The 20,326-nt window shown below is 37.1% G+C and overlaps 1 protein-coding gene across 3 annotated transcripts in view; it reads right to left on the reverse strand.

The window, feature by feature from the left end:
* The window catches only part of USP45 (ubiquitin specific peptidase 45), an 87,881-nt gene extending 69,479 nt beyond the window's left edge, over positions 1-18,402 (reverse strand). The window contains exons 1-2 of one of the 3 annotated variants that reach the window (XM_001367781.4): positions 18,235-18,402; positions 6,578-6,687 (exon numbers count right to left, since the gene is read on the reverse strand). In XM_001367781.4, the coding sequence (XP_001367818.1) occupies positions 6,578-6,677 (100 nt within the window). In that variant the 5' untranslated portion in view covers positions 6,678-6,687; positions 18,235-18,402. Of the gene's footprint in view, positions 1-6,577; positions 6,688-17,412 lie in introns of all 3 variants that reach the window. The other 2 variants (XM_056818619.1, XM_056818618.1) reach the window with 2 other exon arrangements.
* Positions 18,403-20,326: the final 1,924 nt, after the last annotated feature.

Here is a 20,326-nt window from a genome sequence, read left to right on the forward strand (position 1 = left end):
CAAAAATCTTAAATAGGATACTAGCAAAAAGACTCCAGCAAGTGATCAGAAGAGTCACTCACCAGGATCAAGTAGGATTTATACCAGGGATGCAGGGCTGGTTCAATATTAGGAAAACCATCCACATAATTGACCACATCAACAAGCAAACCAACAAAAACCACATGATTATTTCAATAGACGCAGAAAAAGCCTTTGATAAAATACAATATCCATTCCTATCAAAAACACTAGAAAGCATAGGAATAGAAGGGTCGTTCCTAAAAATAATAAACAGTATATATCTAAAACCATCAACTAATATCATCTGCAATGGGGATAAATTAGATGCATTCCCAATAAGATCAGGAGTGAAACAAGGATGCTCATTATCACCTCTATTATTTGACATTGTACTAGAAACACTAGCAGTAGCAAATTGAGAAGAAAAAGAAATTGAAGGCATTAAAATAGGCAAGGAGGAGACCAAGTTATCACTCTTTGGGGATGACATGATGATTAACTTAAAGAATCCTAGAGATTCAACCAAAAAGCTAATTGAAATAATCAACAACTTTAGCAAAGTTGCAGGATACAAAATAAACCCACATAAGTCATCAGCATTTCTATATATTTCCAACACAGCTCAGCAGCAAGAACTAGAAAGAGAAATCCCATTCAAAATCACCTTAGACAAAATAAAATACTTAGGAATCTATCTCCCGAGAAAAACACAGGAACTATATGAACACAACTACAAAACACTCTCCACACAACTAAAATTAGACTTGGACAATTGGAAAAACATTAACTGCTCATGGGTAGGACGAGCCAATATAATAAAAATGACCATCCTACCCAAACTCATCTATCTATTTAGTGCCATACCCATGGAACTTCCAAAAATTTTTTTTACTGATTTAGAAAAAACCATAACAAAGTTCATTTGGAAGAACAAAAGATCAAGGATATCCAGGGAAATAATGAAAAAAAAATACAAAGGAAGGGGGTCTTGCAGTCCCAGATCTCAGACTATATTACAAAGCAGTGGTCATCAAAACAATTTGGTACTGGCTAAGAGACAGAAAGGAGGATCAGTGGAATAGACTGGGGGCAAGCAACCTCAGCAAGACAGTATGTGACAAACCCAAAGATCCCAGCTTTTGGGACAAAAATCCACTATTTCAGAAAAACTGCTGGGAAAATTGGAGGACAGTGTAGGAAAGATTAGGCTTAGATCAACACCTCACATCCTACACCAAGATAAATTCAAAATGGGTGAATGACTTGAACATAAAGAAGGAAACTATAAGAAAATTAGGCGAACACAGAATAGTATACATGTCAGACCATTGGGAAGGGAAAGATTTTAAAACCAAGCAAGACTTAGAAAGAGTCACAAAATGCAAAATAAATAATTTTGACTACATCAAATTAAAAAGGTTTTGTACAAACAAAACCAATGTAACTAAAATCAGAAGGAAAGCAACAAATTGGGAAGCAATCTTCATAAAAACCTCTGACAAAGTTTTAATTACTCAAATTTACAAAGAGCTAAATCAATTGTACAAAAAATCAAGCCATTCTCCAATTGATAAATGGGCAAGGGACATGAACAGGCAGTTCTCAGCCAAAGAAATCAAAACTATTAATAAGCACATGAAAAAGTGCTCTACATCTCTTATAATCAGAGAGATGCAAATTAAAACAACTCTGAGGTATCACCTCACACCTAGCAGATTGGCTAACATGACAGTTATGGAAAGTCATGAATGCTGGAGGGGATGTGGCAAAGTAGGGACACTAATTCATTGCTGGTGGAGTTGTGAATTGATCCAACCATTCTGGAGGGCAATTTGGAACTATGCCCAAAGGGTGATAAAAGACTGTCTGCCCTTTGATCCAGCCATAGCACTGCTGGGTTTGTATCCCAAAGAGATAATAAGGAAAAAGACTTGTACAAGAATATTCATAGCTGCACTCTTTGTAGTGGCCAAAAATTGGAAAATGAGGGGATACCCTTCAATTGGGGAATGGCTGAACAAATTGTGGTATATGTTGGTGATGGAATACTATTGTGCTAAAAGGAATAATAAAGTGGAGGAATTCCATGGAGTCTGGAACAACCTCCAGGAAGTGATGCAGAACAAAAGGAGCAGAACCAGGAAATCATTATACACAGAGACTGATACACTGTGGTACAATCGAAGGTAATGGACTTCTCCATTAGTGTCAATGCAGTGTCCCTGAAAAATCTGCAGGGATCTAAAAAACACCATCCACAAGCAGAGGATAAACTGTGGGAGTAAAAACACCGATGAAAAGCAACTGCTTGACTACAGGGGTAGAGGGGATATGACTGAGGAGAGACTCTAATGCAAATACCAACAACACGGAAATGGGTTCCAATCAAGAACGCATGTGATACCCAGTGGAATCATGTGTCGGCTATGGGGGGGAGGAAAAGAAAATGATCTTTGTTTCCAATGAATAATGTTTGGAAATAACCAAATAAAATAATGTTAAAAAAAAAAAAAGAAGCTACTCTCCTCAACTCGTCCAGTTCCATTTGATCCCAGTCTGGACACTGACTTCTAAAATAATTATGTACTACAGGGCAGGTGTTTCTAACAATTGCCTCCTTAATTGACTTATGTCCCTTTCCTTGCATATGTCCAATCCAATCCAACATTTCCCCCAGGTCTATCAGTCTACCTAGTAAAGTAGAGGGTATTTCCCCAATTTCCTGCTTCACTCTCTGGAATTTTGTTCAGGTACCCAGTCTTTGGGAATGGACTTTCATCATTTAGATTACTGCCTGTCTTACCCTGACCAATTGTTGATATTCATAATCTGGATTAATATTCCAATTTGACTTAAAGGTCAATTAGGGATACTATCATTTTCACTGGTCTCAGTAATGATTTTCTGTTCTTCCTGTTCTGTAAATAATTTATCTAAAAGAATATCAAAATCATTATAAGTCAGGATTAAATTGTTTGATTATTTTTTGGAACTTCTTTATAATTGCTCTTGGTTCCTCCTCAAAAGATGGAGTTTCCTTTTTAAAACTATCTATATCATCAAGAGAACAATGTACACAGAGACTGATACACTGTGGTAAAATCAAATGTAATGGACTTCTCTGCTAGTAGCAATGCAATTATCCAGAACTATTCGAAGGGACTTATGAGAAAGAACGCTATCCACATTGAGAAGAACAACTGTGGGAAAAGAAACACAGAAGAAAAACAACTGCTTGATCACATGGGTTGATGGGGATATGACTGGGGATATAGACTCTAAATGATCACCTTAGTGCAAATATTAACAATATGAAAATAGGTCTTAATCAGTGGTACACGTTAAAACCAGTGGAATTTCATGCCAGCTATGGGAGGGGGTTAAGAGAGGGGAGGGAAAGGACATGAGTCTTGTAACCATGGAAAAATATTCTAAATTATTTAATTAAATAAAAATTAAAAATTAAAAAACCAAACTACCTATATCACTTTGGGCAAAGCCCTTATGCTATTTAACATTAATTCATTGTCAGGGGTCATCATTGGAATGTCTCTCAAAGGGAAAAAAGTGCACACACTCTTCTCTGGTTCTACCATCTCTCTAATTTAGTGGTACCCTCTTGTTTATGAGTACCATTTTTCTCTAATATTTCTATATTATAGACTTCAGGTAATTTACTTTTAAGGTTAATTTGTTACATCTTATTTGCTATTGTTTCAATTCTTTAAATTGGTTGAAGATGTAGGAGAATACCATCTTCACCAGTAACAACAACAGTATTACACCCACTACTAATGGCATATAGCTCAAAAAATCCAATAAGGTAATGGTAAGCAGTTAGGGAATGCTATTCCCTTAATATAAGAAGGAATAGTCAAGTAAAAAATTTGGGGTTCAGCTCCCAGGTACATGGTGTTGTAAAACCCCACTGGTCACTGAAGCCACTGCTTGTAAAAGCAGGCTTCTAGTTTGTGGTTGTGGCTAGCTGGCTCATTAGCACCCTCTAGGATGACAGTGAAGGAAAAAAAATTGCCTGACTCTATCTGTTATGGATACTAATATCAATTCTTTAGGTTCTGTCTCCTACCTGGCTCGCCAAGAAATGTTAATTGTAATCTATTGCCAGTAATATTGCAAATAAGAATAGCCAAGAATGCTAATATAGGAGTTAAGTGGGGGGAATTCCATGTAACTGTTTCAGCCTGAGCAATGGATAACTGCTGTAGACAAAAGTAAAAAAACCTCCATATATTGAAAAAGGTTTGAGGAAAGGTAAGGAAAAGTAACAGAAGGTTGAGAATTAGGATCCCTAAATCCAATGGGGGCTAAACTTTTACCCCCGGTAGTGGAGGAGAATACTGAGAGATGGGGACTGAATAGATGTTACCCCACGAAGCAGGTTGAGGACAAAGGGACTTGATTCCAAGACACACCTTCCTTTTTGTTCTCCCTGCTAGGCAGCCTAATAAAGTCCTTGCCTACCAGATGGTGAGTCAACCCCTCCCCAATATTCCTTCTGAATATTTAAATTCTCCCTCCTACTACAAAGTTAAAGACAGCTCCTTAGAGTAAAAGATCTACTTTATTCTCTTTTGGGAAAGAGGGGATAGAGAAATTAACAGGAAAAAGAGAAAAGGGTTGCCCTAAGCTATAAATCCCCTATCTCTGATAGAAGACTTCAGTTAAAAGTCCTTTCTATTCAGTTCAGATCTTCACTGGGCAGACTCTTTCAATTCAGCCAGGTCAAGGAGGATAACAGCCAAGCATCTCTTAAGCCTTCCTCTTTCAGAGAGGTTGGCCAGAGAGAAGTGAAATCAAGTGATGTAGAGACCACACCACTAAAGAAGTGTGTCCAGAAGTCAGCTTGGGCTAACTGTCCCCTCCTTTCCAACCTTCTATAGAATCTCTCCCTTCCCCCACTGGGGTCTGTAAGGTTGCATCATATTTCTCTTGAGCTATTCTTCTTTTACATTTCATCTCTTCTGTCTGTGCCCATTTCTTTCAATCACACCCCTTCCCTCTAGTTCACAAGAACTGGACTAAATCTAAATCCCCAGAACTAAATAACCTATTCTAAAAATTATCCATATATATATATATATATAAAATTCACTGCCTCCTTGCATCCTTTCAGATCACTCCTCCAACTCCCAGTACTTTCTCAGCCTAGTCAGGCTTCTGGGTCTTTGGTAGGCCTCAAAGGCCCTGTTCACTCTGCAGTCACACAGAGGAGAAAAAAAACTGCCTCTCTCTTTTTTATATAAGTAAGTTTACTGTCTCCTTAGATCTCTTGCGGCTTTAAATCAGTTTGGTTATTCATTCTCTCTGCCAACTGCCAACTTCTGGGTCTAGCTAAGCTTTTTGGCCTAAGCAGCCCTCAAAATGGATTGATCCTCTCAGCCACCACACAGAGGAAAAACAGTCTCTCTCCTCTTTTCTGTTGATTTTCCCCCAGAAACTCTAACCTGTTCTCCTCCCTCACCTGCCACTGGGTTTTTCAGCATTCCAGGGAACAGAAACACCAGCCTCCTCCTAGGGAAAAACCTCCAGGAGACCCTCTGCTGTACATGTTGGCAGTTGGAAAACCCCAACTGACTCAGGCTACCCAGAATTCCAATAGGCAGCCTTGACAAGCTTCTGTCTGGCCTTAAAGAAGTCTTACCCACTATTCTTTACTCTGTCCTTAGCTGCTAAGATCCCAATTAGTCCAAATGGTCCTCATTAGCCCTATGGTTTAATTAATCCTAATAGTAAAATATTAAATATATTAATTTTTAAAAATCATTGCAGTCGCTATTTATATAATTAACTCAAGTCAGGAGTCTGTTAGTAGTTTTTAACAATTAAGTTTTAATCAAAATGAAGATAAAGTAAAAAGAGGGAAATATAGGAAGAAGACAGAAAATATCACCTAGCTAAAATACCCTAAGTGGAATCAGGAAGCCCAAATCTGAAGCCTATAAAGATGCCAAGTCCACAAAAGCCCTCAAAGTGCACAACAGGCACCAGAGTTCCTGCTCCAGCTGCAGTGTCAACAGAGAGAGCCCTGCCTCCTTCACCACACCTTTTCTTCCTGTCCTCCTCCAACATGCAACGTATGCATGTAAAATGGGATGCAAGCTAGGAGAAGTTTGGGTTGGAACCTGGGGAGTTACTGAAGGTAACATATAGGATTTATATACATTTTTTAAATCCTCAAATTATTTCAAGACAGTTTAAAAATTATAATATAAAAAAGTTTAAAGTTTATGCTAATATTTAAAACAATCCAAAGGCACAATTACTAGGTTTTAGTGAAATTTTAAAAATTTGTAAATTTAAAATATCTGATGCTCTGTGGATAGTGCTAATAATCATAGAATTTTCTCTGTATGCAAAATACTAACTATTCTCCAAGTCCAATCAAAATTATCTTTGGTACACTTAAGTCTTTTATCCTGGTTTCCTGAGTATGATGCAATAACATGTCAAAACTTATCTGTCACAATTCAACTTCTTAGCTTTAAAAATAATAAAATGTGAGTAATATTTTTCTCCTTCCCTCTTTTTTCTGGTTTCAAATGTCATAATTTACCAGCAATGTCATCTGAAGAGTCTTCATCTGGAGGAGTATTAGGTCTTCTGTTTCTTTTGGTTTTTTCGGAAATAGCCCTGGATGGATCTTTCACCCGCATCTGTTTCTTGCTGAAAAAGTAGAAAAAATTAAGTTACACAACATTCAACATTTCTTCTAATCCATAAAAAAGGATTAAAAATGTAAAACATAAATAAGACAAATATCCTATTAGGCATTACAGTCAGTCCAGTAGAACTTAAGACTCATATTTTCTGTATCCAATATTAAAAGGTTTCAATATACTAGAAGGAAAAAAAATGTATATCTTGAACATCTATAATCATGAAAGTCTTTAAAAGGAGCTTTTCACTCTTCAGAAAAGGTATTTATAGGTTATTCTGACTGCTCTAATTCCACTTTCCTAAAATGAAAGCTATAAAAAAGTTAGAATTTTAGAGATTTAAAAAATTCCTTAGAACATTTTAAAATTTCTGAAAATTCCCTATAAATAGTTCTTTCATCTTTTTGATCAAGTATTTTATTTCAGGAATCTTTCATTATTTAAAGTTTGGGTTTATTTAATTTGTAAAATCTGTATTGCCTTCATGTAAAACTGAAAATATACCGCATAAATTACTTTTCATCTACAATTCTAACTTCATTTAAAGACATGTATCCTTCCTTATATCTTACTTTTTCTTCTACATTGTTTCATTTTATATTTCCTAAATATATGGCATAATCCTTTCACTAATAGAAAAGCAGGTTTGTAGACATAACATCTACTTATAATCAATCTCTATAAAAGATCTCCTTTAATGCCTCATTAAGATATTATAATAAATGTCATTGCCAAAGCCTGTGTTAGCACAGCAAAATATGAAGACACACATTCCCAAAATAATGGGCACTAGAAAGTTAATCTTTTTTATCATAGGAACCTTCCAAATAGATGTTACTTTATAACTACAAAATTATAATTCCATGTTATCAAAAATTCCAGTTACCAGTCCTCACTTTTAATTTAAAAAGTACAATGCTTTGCTTTTTACAATTCAGAAATGTCTTTATTTTTAATTGCCCTGGCTTACAGTTAAGATAAGTGGAGAATAGCCTAATGTATACACAGATATTCCCAAAAAAATAAAATTTAACACCAGACCAAATATGGATTGAGAAATAAAAGCAACAAACTACAATAAATATTTTTACCCTGTGCTGGCAAAAAAGAACATCTAGAGCTATAGTCAACTAAGGAAGGAGTCCAGGCAGAAGAGCTTAGTAGACAAATGATCACTGAGAGGTCTTCCAATTTCAGTTCCAGCTAGGAAGTAGTCAAGCACTACCCTGATTAGAGGAGGGAAGGAGAAGAGACTGAAGTGCAATAGCAAAGAAGTCCCTTGGCTGTTAGGCATCAGTAAAATTCTGGTCCTCAGCCCAGACCTCAGAACTCTCAAAGTTTGTAGCAAGCTGATATGTTTCCCTAATGACCTTAAAGAGTTTAGCACAGATCCAGGAAGGTATAGGTGAGTTTGGCAATTTCCAGCACTTTTTTGCTTATAGGGCCAGAAACAAGACTCCAGACAATGATTATCAGGGCCAAATGAGCCACTCTTCCATCATTCCATATGCTGCCACAGTTAAAGCCTGGCCATGACCAAAAGTTCTGATACAGGACACAAAGTTATCATTAAAAAGTATGCATAAAACAACAACAATAAAGAAATTTTATGTAATCAGGAATATCCAGAACATATTCCTAATGAGAAAGAGCCACAGCCCATTATGAAGAGAACTTCAGAATATATTTCAAGAAGTCATAAATGAAAACTGCCCAGACCTATTAGAACAAAAAGCTAAGTGAAAATGTAAAAAACCTATCAGTAACCTGAAAAAAAACTCCAAAACTAAAATTCTCCAAGAACGTTGTAGTCAAAATCCAGAGTTTTCAGGTCAACGAAAATGAACAGAAACAAAAAGTTCAAGTACCAAGATACCACAGCACAGTCAGGACCACAAAAAAATTAACAGCTACCAAATAAGGACAGTAGAGTTTGGAATATGATCATCCAAAGGGAAAATATAAAGGCTTATACTCAAGAATAACTTACTCAGGACAACTGAGTATAATTCTACAGGGAAAAAAAAGACATTAAATGATATAGAGGATTTCTAAGCATTCTTGATGAAAAGATCTGAACTGAAAAGAAACTTAGAAATGAAAATAGAAGTTAAGAAAAAACAAAGAAAGATAAATACACTGGAGTAACTGGAAGGGAATAACTATATGATGGCATGTAGACATTCTAATAAAGGGAAAAAGAAACGTTCCCCTGGTACGTTAATGTCTTCAAGAATCACAGAATGAATTAAACAAGGCAAAAAGAGGGCCTAAGAGTGGTTTTATTCTGCTTTGATGATCATATGTGAAAGAAATCAAAAGAGAAAAAGAATATATTAAGAGGAAAAAGTGGAAGGGGGCAGAGGCTATTTCACATGTGGTATATGCTTCGATAAGAATGGTATAAGAAAAAAATTATACAAGTATAGAAGAAGTGAAACAATCAGGTGCTACATGAACCTCAATTTCATCTGAACCAGTCAAAGGAAGGTTGAACACGCACAAGTGCAAAAAAAACATTCAATTCAACTGGGCTGAATAAACAAAAGCATGGGAGTTAAAGGGGAAGGGAAAAACAAGGGTAGGATTAATCAGAAGCAAGACAAACTCAAACTATGGAGGGTAGAGTTTATGAAAGGGGAGTAAAAGGACAGAAAGAGTAAAACATCTGTCAATAGTCTAGGCAAGAGAAAGGGAAATGGGAACAATAAGTCCATAAAGACAAATAAAAGTAAAATAAAAGCTCTGGAAGAAAGAACTACAAGGAAAATTAATGATTCAGAAAAGTGTTACCCTTACCCAAGACACAGACTTTCTGAAAACTAGAAGAGACCAAAGGGAAATCAATAATTCAATGAGACAATAATATTAGAACAAAAATCAAAAGATTAAGAAAAAATAGAAGAAAATGTGAGATATATATCTTTTGTCTGTCTAAAACTGACCTGGAAAACAGGTCAAGGAGAGATAATTTAGGAATCAATGGACTCCCTGAAAACCATGTTGTTGTTTGTAAATTCTAGAAACGATTACCCCAAAAACACTGGACACTATTATAAATAAACCAAATCTAATTAAATCAGAGGGGCAAAATAAAGATAGAAAAACCCCAACAATCACCTCCTGAAAGGAATCCTAAAAGGAAAAGCCCCAAGGAATGGCATGGACAAAATCCAATGCTCCCATTAAAAAAAGTGTGTGTGTGTGTGTGTGTGTGTGTGTGTGTGTGTGTGTGTGTGTGTGTGTGTCACAAGCAATTGTTTAAAAAAAAGGAGTTCAAGTACCAAAGACCAAAAGACCAGTTAGGATCATAAAAGACCTGGCAGCTTCTACTAAAAACCAGAAGATAAAAGTCACAAAAGCCAAAGAAAAAAAGCAAGAATAATTATGTGTTGAAGAGCTAAGTATAAATACTACAGGAGAAAAAAAAAACAGACCTTTAATGGAAAAGAGAACTTCTAAGCATTCCTGATGAAAAGACCAGAACTAGGCTAAGTAGGAATTGTGAAGTAAAAAATGCAAGACACAAGAAAAACCTAGAAAGGTACAATTATTTGAGCAATTGGAAGGAATTGGATAATGATACAGTCAACATTCTAACAGGGGAAGAAGTACCAAGTACCTTTAGAATTTTAATGTCTTCAAATAGTACTTAGGGAGATCAAAAAAAGAAAGCTGAATTTCTAGAGATAGATTGGTTCTGTTCCCATATCTGAAAGGGAAGGGAAGGTAAAAAGATTACATTAGAATACATGATTCCAAGTTGGAATACACTAGAGAAAGCAAATGGAACTATCGACTTCTCATAACTGGAGTGCATGAGAAAATGAGTATACAGAGATAGAGGTGGGAAGTGAAATTAACCTCACTCATCCAAAATGAATTAGGGCCTCTGATCAGTAAAATGGCCAACCACAATTTCAAAAGAAACATTCTATCCACCTAGAGTTAGAGAGGTGAAGGACTCAAAGTGTGGAATTAGACATTTTTTGGACACTGATAATGTGGATATTTGTTCTGCTTGAGTATAGATGTTGGTAAAAGGAGTTTTCTTTTTCTTTCATTCTCAATGAAAGATGGGGATTGTGGTATGAGAGAAAAGGATTTCTGTTGATTAAAAATATACATATACATATATATTTTAAAAATAAATTAAATGGAACATTATTGTACTATAAAAAAGGATCAAAGGGGGAAACTAAGTGGCTCAGTGGATTGAGAACCAGGCCTAGAGATGGAAAGTCTTAGGTTCAAATCTGGTCTCAGACACTTCCTAGCTGTGTGACCCTGGACTAACAAGTTACTTAATTCCAGTTGTCTAGCCCTTACCACTCTTCTTCCTTGGAACCAATACACAGTATTGATTCTAAGATGAAAGGTAATCGTTAAAAAAAAAAAGGACAAACATGAAGAATTCAAAGAAATATGGGAAAACATCTGATATAGAATAAAGTAAAATTAAAATTAAATAATGTCTCTCCCAAATAAAAGCTGAATATTTAATAATTGTCATGACTAATTTTAATCTCAAAAAGTGATTAAGAAAACACCTCCCTCCACTCAGTAGTAGAAAAACTGCAAGTTCAGAATGTTGTATACACTGTTAGATATGCTAAATGTGGTTTTTAACTTTTTTTACAAGGGAATGTTTATAGCAAGAAGTAGCTATGACTTAAAAGACAAAAAGGTAAAGCAATTTTTAGAAAAAGTTAAGCATACACTTAATGAGCAGTATTATGAGCAGGATAAAATATTCCACACCAGTTAATTCCAAACCAGATTAAGTGAAACATTTATGTACAAAATCTTTTTAATTTTAATAATATTATGACATTCTCTCTAAAATTACACTTACCAGCTTTCTTGAATAAGATGATTACTGAATATAACCCAACCTTTTCTTTATTTAGAAGCATCATCTTATTTTTTATGGTACTTTGCAATTTACAAATTGCACGCTACCTCATTTGAGCTCATAAAAAATCTGTGAAACTGTGAGGACAAGAATTATCCCCACTGTATGTAGATGAGAAAATTAAAGTTCAGGCAGACAGAATTATTTAGTTTTGGAATAGAAGTTAGGAAGACCTAAGTTCAAATTCTGCCTCAGACACTGGCCCTGGGCAATTCATAACTTTTCTGAAGTACAGCTGACTCATTCCAGTACTGAATCTGCAATACTATGATCTTAAGTGACTTTTTCAAGTAATATTTATATTTTGTTAATGGTATAAAGAACTAGGACTAGGTTTTCTGATTCAAGTGCTGGTTCTTATTATATACTTAAAATATTGCATTGTAACAATGAAGTGCCCTCATATACTTTTTAGCTGTATAGAGTTGCTTTATCTCTAACAATTTCACTCATTGTGTGTGTGGTTTTTTAAAATAACTTTTTATCTTCTCTTTCACTGTCAAGAATGTTCTTTCTTAGTGCTGTCAGTGTCTGCATCCACTTCCCTTCTAATGGGCTACTTTTGATTTGAAGATTAGGAAACCAAGGTTTCTGAGCAAGGATCACTGGCATCCTTCCATTAAGACAGTAAAAGAACTTTTAGCTCAAGGAGTTAAGTTACCAACCTCTATTTCTTGCTGTTCAGAAGCATAGATTTCCAATTTAAGTTTTTAAGCGGCATCCTGGATAGGTGAAACTAAAAATAACTGCTTCTCTTGTTAACATTTCAAGAATTTTCTTCAATCTTTTCTTTTTATCATCTGATTAATGCCCCCTACTCCTATAACCACTTCCTACTTCTCTGGTTTTCTACTGCCAATATTCTTCTTTGATCACTCTAAGATTCTGAGGCAATGACTTACCAATGGATATCACCAACAGGCCTCGCTAGCTAAATACCAACTTGGCATATTTCTAAGTGCTATACAGCAACCAATATTTTTATAGGTATAAAGAATATTTAAGAATAAGAAATAGGGTTATATCTGTATGCAAATGAAGGGATCTATTAGCAAGGATTTACTCTGAGCATTAATTGAAACATTCCTTTAGGTTCAATTATTGCTAAGATTGTTCACTCTAAATTTCTGAGTGAAAAGACAAATATGCAGCAGATGGATTGTTCGGAGCAACAAAGTGGCAAAATATGACCAGAGTTTAAATCTTGCCTCAACTAACTAGCTGTCTAACCTTAGAAAAGTCTCGGTTTTCTGAGAGGAGTATGATAACTTATACAACTAATTCAGTCTCAATTTCCTCATCTATAAAACTGGAATGATTACATTTGCCCCACCTAATTCATGGGGCTACTGTGCTAAAAATGTATTCTAAACCTTTAAATGTTACATTCAGTTAGTAAACATTTATTAAATGTCTAATGTGTCAGGCACTGTTTTAAGCTCTAGGGAAACAAAAAGATGCAAAGGACTGTTTCTGCCCTCAAGTAGCTCACAGTCTAATGGGAGAACAAATATATATACAAACAAATATATACAAATAAGCTATATTTAGGATGAATAGGAAGTAATTTTTAAAAGGCACTAAAATTTAGAAGAACTGGGAAAGACTTTTGGGACTTAAAGGAAGCCAGTAGGCAGAGATGAGGAGGGAGAGCATTCCAGCACAGGGGGCAACCAGAGAAAGTGCCTTGAAGAGATAGTGTTTATGGAACAGCCTGGAGATCAGTGTGATTGAAGACTAGGGAGATAAAAGAAGACTAGAAATGGAGGGGCTAAGTTATGAAGGCCTTTGAACACCAGAGTATTTTGTATTTGATCCTGGAGGTGTCTGAGAACCACCGTAATTTACTGAGTAGGAGGGATGAAGTGGCCAGACCTATACTTTAGGAGAATCATTTTGGTGGTGGAAAGGAGGATGGATTGAAAAAGGGGAAAGATGGCATAGGCGAACTCACTGGAAGGTTACTGCAATAGTCCAGGCATGTAGTGATGAGGGTTTGTACCACAGTGATAGTAGTGCTAAGGGAGAAAAGAGGGGAATACTATACTAAAAAACTGAAACTGAAAGGCTTAGGAAACAGGTTAGATATTGGGGGGAGAGGGGGAATCAGGGTTGGGGGCTCGACAAGATAGTAAGGAATCAAAGATAATTACTAGATTATGAACCTAAGATATAAGGAAGTTTCTGTTGCCTTCTACAGTATAGTAATGGGGAAGGTAAGAGGAGAAAGGAGGTATGTAGAAAGTTAATAAATTCCTTTTTTGGACATGTTGAGTTTAAGATGTCTAGTGGATATCCAGATCAAGATGTCTGAAAAGCAGCTGGAAATGAAAGCTGGAGGTCTGGTAAGATAGGTAGAATTGAGAATCAGCAGAATAGAGATAATAATTAAACCTATGGGAGCTGAAGGGATCATTCAATAAAGAAGTAGAAGAAGAAAACCCAAGAGATATAATCTGTAGATAAATTCAGCAAGAGAGTATAATCTAGAAGGACATCCAGCAAAGGAGACAGAGAAGGAGTGGTCAGCAGGCAGGAGGAGAAGCAGGAGAGTGGTGTCCCAAGAATATCATGAAGAAAAATAATCAACAGCATTAAAATCTATAGAGAGATCAAGAAATATGAGAAAGGAGGGGCAGCTTAGGTGACTCAATGGATAGAGTGCTGGTCCTAGAGTCAGGAATACCTTATCTTCTGAAATTAAATCTGACCTCAGACACTTCCTAGCTGTGTGACCCCAAGCAAGTCACTTAACCCCAACTGCCTAGCCCATACCACTTTTCTGCCTTAGAACCAATACTAAGGCAAAAATCAAGTTTTTAAAAAGGTAAAAAGGGAAAGAACAAGAAAGGGACATTGGATTTGGAAATAAAGAGATCACTAATAACTTTGGAGAGAATAGCTGCAGTGTGATATGATGAGGTTAGAAAACAGAAAAGGTTAGAAAAAGGAGAGTAAGAGGAGACAAAGTGGAGGCACCTAATGTAGAAAACTTTTTCAAGGAGTTTAGCTAAAAATGGCAGGCAATATGAGATAACAGTTATGGGGGATGGAAGGATCAAATGAAGGGTTTTTCAGGATAGGGGAAAATGGGCATGTTTGTAGGCAATTGGTTAGCAGCCAAGGGACAGGGAAAGATTAATAAGTGATAGAGACAGCAATCTGTTAGAGGAATTGGGATGAAATGAGTTCTTTTGTACAAGCTGAAGGGTTAGCCTCAGGAAGAATAAGACCAACTCTTCATATGATAGAGGACGAAGGAAAAGACTGTGGTAAAAGGCTTATTATTGACATGAGATTAGTACGAGAGATGAAGAAGCTCATGGAGAATGGTCTCAATCTTTTCTATAAAATGAAAGTCCAGGTTCTAAGATAAGGAGCCATTCAAAGTTTGAGGAAGAATAAAAAAGTTTAGAAGAGCCAAAATAGAGAGTGAGTTGATAAGACAGTAATAGAAAGATTACTTAGAAGCAATGAGGGCCCATAACATAAATTTGTAATGAACTCAGTCAAAATGGTGTGATTTTTTCCAACCTTACTCAGCAGTGTATGAGTAAGACAAAAGGCAGTGAAAAACAGTAGTAATCAAAGGTCAAGGCTTGGCAAGGCACAATTGCAGTATTAATAGGACCAGACTCAAGATAAGAGTATAGTGTTAGGGATAGGTAGGCAGCTCAGTGGTCTGAGACCCAGGCCTAGAGTAGATATGTCCTGCATTCAAATTTGGCCTCAGGCACTTCCTAGCTGTGTGACCAAGTCATTTAATCCACAATGCCTAGCCCTTACTGCTCTTCTGCTTTGGAACCAACATACAGTATCAATTCTAAGAAAGAAGGTAAAGGTAAAAAAAAAGTGTCGAGTTAAATTGATTCAATAAGGGGTTCAAAAGGGAGGAAAGAGAGTGGTTAAGGGTGATGGCCTGGGAAAAAACAGAGTAGTTTAGGTCACAATATGAAGGAAGAGTAGGATCAGGTAAGGGTGAGGAGGAGGAAGCAGAGGAAGGTGAAAAGTCAACAGATTATTAGGAGTTTGGAATTCTTGAACATGGAGGTGGCATATTTGTGGGTGATAGAAAGATCAAGATTATATGAAAGGACAAAAAAAAATACTTATAGATTACAAAACAAATGCTTTGAAAAGACCAAGGAAAAAGGAATTATTGACCCATGGAATGTTAAAGATGATGATATGGTGCAGAAGAGTGGGTTCAGGAAAGGCACAAGAAAAGGTGCAAAGACAGAAGAGCAGAGAAAGAACATAGTAGTCTGGTTTGGTTAGAGTATAGCACACAGAAAGTTCTCTACATAAATTCACATTAAGTAAATTCAACTCTACATAAAGCCTTTTGAAAGAAATCCACATTCCGAAAAAACAAACAAAAAAACAAAAACAAAAACCTATGCTAATTTTGCCATGCTCTTTCTCTCTAATTTCTGCTGCTCAGCTTGGCACTTTTCAGCCTTCCATCCTCCAGACTCCCCAAACAAAAACTTCCAAGTGAAAGAACAGCAGCATCCCCGTCACTACCAAAAGGAGATCTTTGCCCCACTCTGTCCATCTACCAATGTGTCTAGCCCCTACCTATCTTCTGTCTTTGTGTTATAGGGTGCAACCTGTCTGTCCCTGGCCCTCCATGTGTCACCTATCTTCCTCTCTTGTCTATGTCTGGTGCCCACATGTATGTGTCCCCCACTTCTCAGCTCCCAGGGACTGACCCCAGGATCCAAAAGTATCTCCTGCTGCTACTCTCTCTTCTGTCCCTCTCCCCATGTGTCCATGAACTATATGCCAGGTCTGCTTCCATTTACTACCTGTGTAATCTTCTATAAGTGACTTTCATCTCTCTGGATCTAGGCTAAATTGAAGGAATTGGTCTAGATAGCTTCTAAAATCCTTTCTAGTGGCAAATCTACGATCCTATGAATTAGTTGATTAAAAAAAAATGAGCTACTAAAGGGAAATCCTAATGGGCAATTCTATGTATTAATCTTGCAATGGTATGAAGGAGGCTTTTTGTTTTTGTTTTATTGGAGGGGATGGGCAAAGGTAGAATGACTTGTCATTCTTAGAATGTTGTCAGTTAGAATGAAATGGTAAAAGGCAAGAATTATACTAAAATGATGCCAGTAAGAATAGGCTATAGATTGCAAGATAGGGGAATGGTAGAATTCATAGAACTTGACCAGGGAATGAATGGATGGGGAGAAGGGGAGAACTCAAAGATGAAATTAGGGTTCCCCAAACTGCCAACAAAAGAAGTGGTTTAGTCAAGAAGGGATAAGTTTTGTGGGGAAGTTGGTAATTTTATTTTAAATGTTGACTCATGGGGCATCAGGTGACAATGTCCTGTCAGTAATAATGATAGAGATCTGAAGCTCAGGAGAGAGGTCTGGCCTAGAGACAGGGATTTTTGAAGCCATCTGTGTAAAGATAATAACTGAAACACATGGAGTAAGTCTGCAACAGAGAAAGAGTAAGGAGAAAAGGAATCTGACTACCAATGAAGAACACCAACAATAAGAGGCTGAGAATGCACTTCTGCATTTTATCTGCAAGGTGATAGAAGAATCTAGAACAAGAATGCTGTTGAAACTTAAAGACTGTAGAATTATTTCTCCTCTATGACCTTCCAGTTTAAGCAATATGAACAAACACGAAAAATTTAGCTAGTCACCCAAGAGTTATTTAATCAGAAAAGGCTGATGACTCCAACATTGCCTTTTTTAGTTTGTCCTTTAGGCTAAACACTTAGGAAATTCCTTCAGGGTCCTAAATAAATTCCCAAATACTGAATACATGCATTCAATTATTTTTTACCTTTAATTTCTCTAATCAGAATTTTTCAATTAGTTTTTACTTCTAACTTTCCTGCCCAGATTCTCCCAGCCAAGTAACATATTCGAAGTTTCAGCACCACGGAGTAAAAAAAAGGCAGACCGTACAGACTGCTTACATGTTTCTTTAAAAAGGTCATTAAAAAAAAAAAAAACCTAAAAGACCCTTGTGGTATGAGTCTCTCAATAAATGACGAGGGTTCTTAATCTTTTTTTTTTTTTTGATCATGGATCCTTTTGGCATTCTGAGGCAGTCTTAATACTACCGTAGGTCTGTCCCTTACGTTCCTATCAGAAGTCAAAGTCGCATTTTCAATTAGAGACTCGTGAAAAATTATTTGTTTCCAACACGAGTTCAAAAAGTCCTTGAAATCTATCTATGGTGCCTCTGTGGAGCCCAAGCTAAGGAAACCTTGCTCTATATGTTATGAAGGAAAGCATGAGAGGCCCCCAAACCAACTCAGAACAGCTCCGAGCCGGCCCGCCTCAGACCCTCTGCAGGGCGGTCCCCGCGGAGACGGGTTCAGTAGCCACTTCCTAGGCAGGCAGGGACCAGAGGCCTCGTCCCCCATTCCGTGGGCAGCCGAGATCTGCGTATTCCGGAGGCCGCGACGGCAACGTTAGACCGCGACCTCAGGGCAGGCGGATGCCCTTTCTCTCCGGATCGGGGTCAGGCCCCAGGGTTCGCCGTGCCCTGTCTCTTCCGCCTGGCACGCCGCACCAGCCCCAGCTGAGGCCAATTTGAGAACGGGAAAGGGCAGGACGTCCGAGGCCTGGACACTCAGTGACCGCGTAACGAACTCACCCGAGCCAGCCTGGCCCGCTGCAGCCACGACCCCTTCTAGCAGCCACAGCCGCCGCTGCCGCCCCCTCCGAACACGAGACCAGGATGACGTCGACGTCGCCACGCCAGAGTAGGAGGGCGGGAGGGAGAAGTGGGAGGAGATACGTCTTGTACTGCCCTCACACCCAGCGTGTACGGAGGGATCTCATTTCCTCGTGCTCTAGGGGATTCTACGGAAGCCGAGGAGGGCAGTACATATTCCGGAGAATGAAATCTTCTCAGAATCACGGAATCTCCGAAATAAACGGAGTTATGTCATGCAGCCTATTTCTCTACGGCCTCTTTTCCACCACTCCTCTTCTTGCTTTCCATAATCCAGCCAAATTAAATTGGGCTGTTGGTTTATCATTCCTTTGCCCAGGTCATTGTTGGTCCCCATGCTGGAACATGAGGAGGAGGAGGAAGAGAGAGGGAGGAATTGGGGCGGGAAATGTGTTACTTGAGCTGAACTTAGAAGGAAACTAGGGGTTCTAAGAGTCCAATTCATACAAGAATCCTGCGCCAATCTACTTCACAAATAGTCAATCATCTTTGATGGGGGGGGGGGGGGAGGATCCTGTAATACCACTACTAGGTCTGTAACCCCAAAAGATTAAAAATTTTTAAAAAGGAGGGGGAAGGACCTATTTTTACAAAAATATTTATAGTTGCTATTTTTGTGGTGGCAAAGAATTGGAAATTAAGGGAATATTTATAGATTGGGGAATAGCTAAATAAATTGTGGTATATGATGGTGAGAGAATACTATTGTGCTAAAAGAAATAATGAACAGAATGATCTCAGAGCTACAAAGACCTTCATGAACTGATGTAGAATGAAATAAAGCAGAACCAGGAGATCATTGTGCACAGTAACAGCAATACTGTGGAATGATCCACTGTGAAAAACTTAGCTACTCTCAGCAATACAATAATCCAGAAAAATTCTGAAGGATTTATGAAGAAGATTGCTATCTACTCCAGAAAGAAATGTAGGAGTCAGAAAGCAGATCAAACCATATTATTTTTCACTTTAGTTTATTTGGGTTTTTATTTTGGGATTTTGGTTCTATTTGAATATTCTCTTACAAAAATGAAAGATTATGTTTTGCATATATATATATATATATATAACTCAGATCAAATTGCTTATCAGCTCTAGGAAGGGGAAGGGAAGGGAAGGAGACAATTTGGATCATATAACTTCAGAAAACATGTGGAAAATTGTTATTACATGTAATTAGGAAAATAAAATATCTTTACAAAAACAAAATAAAATAATTTTTCTTTCTCTATTCTAAATTCCTTATCTATTTATAGTGCTGATGTCTTGGCCAAATAATAAGCTATCAATAATTGGGGTTGTGGTTTAGTCCTGCCATTTCCTTCTACAGCTCATTTTACAAATGAGACAACTGAGGCCAAGGTCATATAGTTAGTATCTGAGGTCAGATTTAAACTCAGAAAATGAGTGCTCCTGACTGTAGGCACAGCATGCTAACTGCCCATACCAATAATGGAATTTAAATTAAATCAGAATATTAGAATGCCCTTTTCTGCTCATTTTATCTAAATCCTAAACTGCCCTTAAAGATTCAAGTCTTAGCTCTTCCAAAAAGCTTTCCAAGAAAGCCTCAATTACTCTGATTTCTTCTTATGCCACATGTCCCACCCCCAAACCCCCATGCTGCCACCTTATCTTTGCTAAGGATTTTCTCTCCTGTTTCATTTTTTAAAAAGACATTTTTTTCTGAATTAGCCACATTGAAAAATGTTTTTCTCATTCTGCATCTTGATTCCATCACCTCTGTCAGTTAGTTCTTGGGAATCCTGACTGGTCCTTGCATTGATCAGTTCTCAAGTCTTTCAAACTTTGTCTTTGTTATTGTATACATGAATTTTTCTGTTCTTTTCACATCACTTTCAATCAGTTCATACAAGTGTTTCTAGATTTCTCTAAAACTATCCTTCATCATTTCTTATAGTACAATAGTATTCATTACATTAATTTAACATGAATTTGTTCAGCTATTCCCTATTTGTTGATACTCCCTTAGTTTCAAATTCTTGCCACT

Source organism: Monodelphis domestica, chromosome 2 (assembly GCF_027887165.1).
Source record: "Monodelphis domestica isolate mMonDom1 chromosome 2, mMonDom1.pri, whole genome shotgun sequence".
NCBI lineage: Eukaryota > Metazoa > Chordata > Mammalia > Didelphimorphia > Didelphidae > Monodelphis > Monodelphis domestica.